Source organism: Toxotes jaculatrix, chromosome 18 (genome assembly GCF_017976425.1).
Source record: "Toxotes jaculatrix isolate fToxJac2 chromosome 18, fToxJac2.pri, whole genome shotgun sequence".
NCBI classification, from domain to species: domain Eukaryota; kingdom Metazoa; phylum Chordata; class Actinopteri; family Toxotidae; genus Toxotes; species Toxotes jaculatrix.
The window spans coordinates 1,267,501-1,275,634 of NC_054411.1; the positions used below are offsets into that span (position 1 = coordinate 1,267,501).

Consider the following 8,134-nt stretch of genomic DNA (forward strand, 5'->3'; position numbering starts at 1 on the left):
TGTTGATTACAGGCCATGATCACAGTGATGAGGAGAAATCTGGAAACGAGTTTAAGCTCGTTTGCTAAATGTCTGACGGCTGAAATGAAATTTCTTCTTTTGACTTAATGTTGGTTCATAAATGACAAAGTATTGCACTCGTGCCTCCATCTGGACAGAAGTGTGTTTGACCAAACACGTCCAATCCCTCCTCTTCCTCCTCCGTCTGCAAACATCCAGCTCATAGAGTTTAGAGAGGTGAGGGAGGACGTGTGGGACGTTCAGCCGAAAACGTAAATGACAGTGGGACTGTGGCGAATGACTGTAATTCATTTGGGTTAAAGCAACACGGCGTGTCTTCTGCAGTGGTAATTTACAGGACACTGCTCTGTGCATTCAGTTCTGCTGGGCTCTGAGTCTGAGCGGTTACTGCAGCATTCGCACCTGAAAACCACAGCTCACGCACAGAAAACAAAGCCGATCAATGCTCCAGGCAACAAACACAAGATCCAACCAACAACTACACCACCACACTACACCGTCCACTCACGTCGAGCGATGAGTGTGTGTGTGTGTGTGTGTGTGTGTGTGAGAGAGAGAGAGAAAACACCTTCACATCAGGCAATAAAGAGCTCTTTAACCGGGCTGTACACAGCATCAGTTATGAATGAATTGTGTGTGTGTGTGTGTGTGTGTGTGTGTGTGTGTGCTCAGCGTACCTGTGGGAACACACAGCCTGGAATTTATTGCTGCTGCTCAGTAAAAACTGTACCAGCGTTTACAAAACCACTGAAAAGTTTGAGCAAGAGTTTTCATGAACGCACAACATTAAAATCCACTCGTCTAACAAACACAACACGAGGCCTGAAACTCAATCGTTTTCACCACTGATTAAAATCTTAATGAATTTTCTTTAAATTCTTTAGTCTTCATCAGTTTCCCCCGGAAGCTGATAAGTGCTGACTTCAACTCGATGAATAAAGCCGCAGCCACGGGAGGACGGGTGAAGAAAAGAACAACATCCTGACGAGCTGTTCCCAGAGAAAACATCAGGTAAATGTCTCATTATTCTGTGATCCTGTCATTTCTACATGATTCTCGCACCAGGTTGAAATAAATCTGATTTCACTAACGAACAGAACAGAGCATGAGGAAGTGATTAACTGTCAAATGACGTGACAGTTTCTTTTGATCAGACTCTCAGTTATACTGTACATGATGATCATTATCTCCTGTATCTCTCACTTCATCCAAAGATGGAGTCCAAACCAAACAACAGAATCTGATCAGGAGCATGAATGCTGAGTAAAAAACAGAAGAAAACATCATCTCCCCGAGGAAATGAATGAAGTTATCTGTCTGAACAAAACGCTGAAAATAGAGCTGGAGAGACAAAGGAAAAACAGAGCCAGATGGAGGGAGAGTGAGCTAAGTGCACTGTTGTGAGGACGGGATGTTGCTGTGAAACCTGCCGTGGCCCCGGCACCCACAGGACGACCCGGGATCACAGCTGGGATTTAAGTCTATGCCAGATTTAGTGAGAATTATCTAAAAGAAAAGAGAAAAAAACATAAAGCAGCTTTCTGGTTCTAACATCAGCGTGTTGTGTTAAATCACTCACAGAGACAGAGACATGGCAGCGTGATGTCTGAACAGAGAATCGTCTCCATCCCCCAAATTTCACAGTCATCAGTTTTTCATTTTCTCTTAACATTAACTGTTATTATCATTATCATTGATAGAGTAAGCCACGCTGTAGGAGACAGGTCTCCACCTGTGTGTGGACACCTGGGGACATTTCAGGATTTACTTCTGTCTAAAACAAGGATCACACATTTCCCCTGGACCTCCAGCTCATTGTTACTCCACTGAAACAGATTGTTTGTAGTTTCATGCTGCTGACGGGGACTTTTACAGAGTAACCACGACAATATTTCTGGAAGGAGGGAAGATAAAGGTTTTTAAAAAACCTTGGAACAACCACCACAGCTGCATAACTAATCCCCCAGAGATATTCTCACTGTGAGAGTCTAAGACTGGTCCTCACAGCACACACACACACACACACACACACACACACACACACACACACACGGATGCGCACACACAGCACACACACACACACACACACACACACACACACACACACGGACGCACACACACACACACACACACACACACACACACACACACACACACACACACACACACACACACACACACACACACACACACATAGCCAAGATGTCCTCACTCTGTCTATAACTGAAACTGGTCCTCACAGAGACAGAAGTACAAGTACACACGTACAGGTACACACACACACACACACACACACACACACACACACACACACAAAGTATTTAGGGATTATTGAACGATCTAAACTAGATTAGAAAGTCTAAATCCCATCACAGAAACCTGATCCAAACCAATCCTCTAATCTGATCCGACCGGGCTGTCAGGATGTGAATCGGCTCTGATACACACGTGTGTGTGTGTGTGTGTGTGTGTGTGTCCGTCCCCTCAGTGTGATGAATGTGAGAGTTGTGCAGCTGTGGCGCCGTCCTGCACTGCTGTAAACACAGACACCTGTAAACACTCCTTTCCTTCTTCCTGTGGTGTCGCTGCTGGAAAGCTGAACACTGCTGCTTCTTCAGCGTATCTGTGATGTGAATGTGTGCACTGTGGAGGCTGCAGCCGTGAAAACCAAAGACACACACACACTCACACACACACACTCTCTCACACACACACACACACACACACACACACACACACACACACACACAGGAGGTGGGTGGGGTGTGTGGGGTTATTGAGCTCCTTCAAATGATGCTGAGTCTTTTATTGGAAACAGGACACTTCTTCCTGCCTGTAAACATGCAGCCTCCCACACACACACACACACACACTTATCACAGCAGACCATCAGGTTGTCTGTGTCGCAGATTAATGATAAATTTGTTTGGTAAAATGTACTAAAGCGCAATTAAAGTGTGAAAAGGTTAAACGCTCTGCTGTGTCTTACAGAGGAGAGCTGAGTTTAAAGCTTTCACATTTCAACAAATGTCTTTGATCAGATTATCCCAAACTAACTGATTTGTTCTGGCTCGCTCTGTCACGTGCTCAAAACCTCAGTCTCAGAAATGTTTTCTGATGTTTTATAGTCTAAACAATTAATCAGTAATGATTTCCCCACTTCCGATGTCCAGAACCCACAGATTTTCAACATCACAGCTTCAGACTAAAATATTCACAATTGTTTCAGTGTTTTAACACAAATTACTGTACAAGAAGTGAATGTTACTAAAGGCAAAACTGACTAAAATTCCCTCAAACGAAATCCACATCACTGCAGTCGATGTGTCCACTGGTTGTTTTCTGACACATTTTACTTTATCAGCTTCACACACACAGATCCTGGCCTTTATCCAGCCCAGATACAAAGCATCAGCTGCTCTTAATAACACACTCTAGTTATTTCCCTGCTCAGCCGTGTCTTCAGACCTTTGTAATTACTCATCTGGCTCTCACATCGACCTTCGCCACCACTGCTTCTGTTTCATCTGATCCCGTTTTTTCTTTCCTCTTCCCTCCCTCTCACTCTGCCTCTCTCTGCCTCCCGAACTCTCGTCCTATAAAAAGTGCTGGCATGTATCTCTAAGGTTTTAAAAGCCAATAACTGTCAGGACATATCACCAGTGGCATACACACACACACACACACACACACACACACACAGGGAAGATCACAAAGCATCCGGTTCACTGTAATGAAAGGCCATAAAAATGGATCCCTGCAATATAACCCATGTCTCTCCCTCTCTCTCACACACACTCAGCATATACAGTATGTCTGGGTCTTAACATGTTAGAACACCTGGATCCCAACAGGTAAAGCAACACACACAGATAATAATATTTTCTGAACATAAAGAAACACGGTGAAATCCCTTCCACATCATACAGGTGCTTTACAGACAGGTGATGGAGGAAGCACACCGGGATAAAGCTGCAGTTACAGTCACAGGCTTCACTGTCCTCTTACAAGCCAACTAAACTAGGGACTAATTTCCATTAATAAAAATGACTTAATCATTTCCGAATTTCCTAAAGTGTCAGTTCAGTCTATTGGTTTCTCATCTTGTCTTGGGTTTAATTAAACCCCAGAGTCGCAAATCTAAGACAGACTCACATTTCACTGTTTTCTCCCCGAAAGTCACCTGCTCCGTGCACAGTTACTTTAATGTGAAAAGCTGAAATGGATGTTAAGCTTAAGAGTTAAAGGATTCATAATAATATCTTGGCCTTTTGCATTAAAAGTAACGAAAAGGACGCTCTAAAAGCGGGACGCTGCTGTGGATTGAGCAGAGAAATCAAGCGCCAAACTCCGTTAACAAATCAGACAATTCTAACGTTCTTAGTTTTCGATAAGCGGACCTGTATTTCAGAACATGACTGAAGATATTTTAGAAACGAATCTGCGTCATTCTTACATTCGGCATAGACAACGTCAATTAATCGGCACGTAAACGAAAATTAATATTCTGTTCATGAAGCTTCTTTTTTTCCATCACCGAGCATTAACGAAAAGTGATAAAATCAGTGAGGCTGACTCAAGCTTGAAGTTGTACATTTATCTAAATACTGATGGTACATTGAATGTGATTCCACACGACGGAATAGGAACTACAATTCTTCGGAAATGGGACCGAATCGTTATTTTATCTGGCAAATGGGTCGTTTGTCGACATCTTAAATTGACAGATTTTAAAATGAAGTTTGGCCTCCTGACCCATACAAGAGACGATCGCGGGCAATTGTGTTGATGTAAAAGCCAAAACAACAGACGAGCAGCTGCAGCCGCTCAGCAGCATCGTCTCTGCCGCTACCACGCGGTTTCCCTCGGGGACAGACGCTCGTTTTCCAGTCGGTGGAGGAAACACTCGTGTGAAATTCTAATCAGACTCACACAACAAGGTTCGCCGTGGATCGTTGAGCAGATCTCATTCAAACTCACCGCCTGCAGCTTGTGCCGAACGGCCGCCTTTCCGAGCAGCGGCGGCGGGTCGCCCTTCTTCTGCAGCCCCCTCCGCGGGTGCTCCCTGTCGGCTTTGTTGAGCCCCCCGGCTCGGTCTTCTCTCTTCTCCCGGCTCCTGGCGCCCCCGTCCCCGCCAGCAGAGTCCAGGCTGCTGAAGTTCCACACGATGAGAGTCTGGACCAGCAGGACGGCCAGAGCGGCGAGCAGCAGGGCGGACCTGGAGCGCCGGGCCAGCCTGCGGGCACACGGGTTACCGTTCATCTTTCTCCTCCTCCTCCTCCCTCCGGCTCAAGCTGAGAGCCCCATCCGCTAAACGCCGACAGCGGGGTATGAATGCTCCCCTACGCGGCCTGAGAGGGTCTACTGGCAGGCAGAGAGGAGGAGGAGGAGGAGGAGGGAGGAGGGAATTTGGCAAAGGCTTGAAATGAGGAGAGAGGTGTGGAGGCTTGCAGGCGGAGGACACAGGGGCCCTCATGTGGCCATTACCGAGTCAACAGTTTGGAGGAAGCTTTTATTTCCTTGTTCAGAGCCAATGACGTCGTCACGGTTTGTGAACCGGTGAAGCGCCAGGTGTCTCCGCCCCGGGCCAGGTCCATCATAAACCCCGGACACAGTGTAAATCCAATCATTAACCCTGGAACCAGGATTAGATCCGGACTCAGCATTTACCACGGACCCAGCCTTCCCCCGGCCCTGGGCAGCAGTTCTTCACCCAGACAGCATGCAGTCAGTACCGCTAATAATAATACAACCACCGATACTTCTACTACTACTACTACTAATAATAATAATAATAATAAAAAGCAATACGATAAAATAAAAGGGATACCTCTGAGGAGGCCCTCAAGAAGAAAGTCGATAAGAAACAGGAAGATGCCGTGCAGGTGGAGCAGGCAGCTCAAACCATGGATTGTGAAAAACATGTGCACATGCACATTAAACAGAATAAATAAAGGCTCAGTGGTGCAAAGGATCAGATGATACAGTAACTGTAGTCTGTGGCAGCACACACATTCACATCGTGCACGCATAGAAACATTACTTCTCCATACATTATGTGTCTCCAGTCATGCAGTAAACACACATACATACAATATGCTCCAGCAGTTCTGTGAATCTTCTTCTGCTCCATCACTGTTCGCCTTCTAATTCACTTTCCACCAGATTAGTCTGATTTCATGCATATTGCAGAGAAATGCCAGTGATCTAATTGAATGAACATCTAAAAATAGAGATGATTTCTTCCCCTTTCACTCCTTTGCCCTCTCTGTCGCTCTCTTTTTGCTTTCCCCATCTCCTTAAGTCAGACATCTTGGATCTGAATCTTTGTCCTCCAGGAGACTCAGCCTCAACTTTTATCTCTTCTCTCTGATTCATGGTGAAGAGCAGGTGGTGGCTCGGCTCTAACCTGGATTGTCCTGAATCCACATTGTCCATATTTACAATACATCTGCCTAATGTTGTCATTCTGTTTCTCTGTAGTGTATATTTTAGTATTGCTGTCCTGTGTCTGTCTATTGTGCACTGATGACATGTGCTGCATGTCTGTTCAGAAAGGTGGATTCAGGATTCAATACTTTATCACCATTTCAACATAGCAACAACATAAACTGTGAGCCTGAAGGTAACACAATCCACCGACCAGCTTTTGTTTAGTCTGTACAAAACCCACAGTGTGAAAGTGGCACATTGTGTTTGACGGTGGGAAATATCATGGACCATTTCATGGACGTCACATTGAGAAACATCAAAATGTCAAACTGTTCCTTTAATATCACTCATAAGATGCACTGAATGAATTTAACTGAACTCTCAGAGTGTGAACACAGAGCTATTCACGTTTGACACGGTGCCTTTTATTTTGAAGGTCACAGTAACACAGTGCTGTGTCATCTACTTTTTATCCAAACATACAAAAATACATTTGAACATAGAAAATGAAGTGGCAGCAGCTGTCAGAGCTCACATGAAGCCCCATGCTCCTCCGCAGACAGGCTGGCCCTGGCGTTGGATTGGTCTGATGGTTTTAATGATGCTGATTCGACTGGGATCCCAAACACAATCCTCCTCCAAGCCGCTCTTCACCATTCCACAGTTGGGCGGCACCCAGGCCGTGTCGTATCCACGCTCATGCCAGGTCTTCCGGAGTGGGTGGCCCTGACGATCGATGGCGATCACTTTTCCCACATTGACCACAACCTGAATGACGACCCTGTCAAACTCAGGGTGATTGATGGGATAGCGACTTGCTTTCTGCAGGTCTCTGCTGAGGTAGACGCCGCGGCCCAGCATCCCATCTGCAGACTGGCAAAACCCTCTGGCCTGGATGGACTGGGCATTCTTACTGGTGGTCCCGTGGTACATGATGTAGGTTCTGTTATGTTCTGGCACAGAGTGGTTGAGTCGAACTGCCCCCCAGGGCAGATCAAAGTCATCTTCAGCCCACACGAACTGGCTCATGTTGGTCTCACCACCCCTGTAGGAGAGAGGTTTATTACCGTAAAGGATTTGATCCAGAGACACCAAACAACTCTGGAAATAAAACAATACAGGAACAAAACCACAAAATGAAGAAATGATTCAACAGCACATTTCAATATTTAAGGTCCATTTTAGGTGCTGGATGTGTTTAGCCTAGCTTAGCTCAAAGACTGCTGCTGGAGTCTGTGTTTCATCACACAGCCTGAGGTACAGCAGTGTTCCCGGCTGAATACGAACATCAACAGACCAACAAGCTCACAATGACAATGCTAATGAACTAATGTTTAACAGAAATGAGGCTTGCTATGTTCCCCTTCATAGTTTTGTCTGCATGTTTTCCTACAGACCAAACACATGAAATGTCTCAGCTGTTGAACAGAAGGACCATGAATCTTTGTGACTTCTTACTTTTCACGGTTGAAGAATCTCAGTGTTGTTAGATAAAGACAGAAATGTCATGATAGTCAGGTGACTTTAAACTTTACTGGTGAAGCTGTTCTCTCCCATGTTAGCATGAAGATCACTATTTATTCTTCTGTGCTCATATTCATAGTCTGTTCTGTTCAATGGCCTTAAAACAGTTGAGTCAACACTTTCCATCAGAATAACCAGCATCATGTCCCCACACACA

The 8,134-nt window shown here is 45.3% G+C and overlaps 1 protein-coding gene across 1 annotated transcript in view; it reads right to left on the bottom strand.

Annotated features, from left to right (window-relative positions):
* The window catches only part of LOC121199115 (xylosyltransferase 1-like), a 21,488-nt gene extending 16,081 nt beyond the window's left edge, over positions 1 to 5,407 (bottom strand). Inside the window, exon 1 of the mRNA XM_041063605.1 lies at positions 5,002 to 5,407. Coding sequence (XP_040919539.1) covers positions 5,002 to 5,283 — 282 coding nt within the window. The 5' untranslated portion in view covers positions 5,284 to 5,407. The remainder of the gene's footprint in view (positions 1 to 5,001) is intronic.
* Positions 5,408 to 8,134: the final 2,727 nt, after the last annotated feature.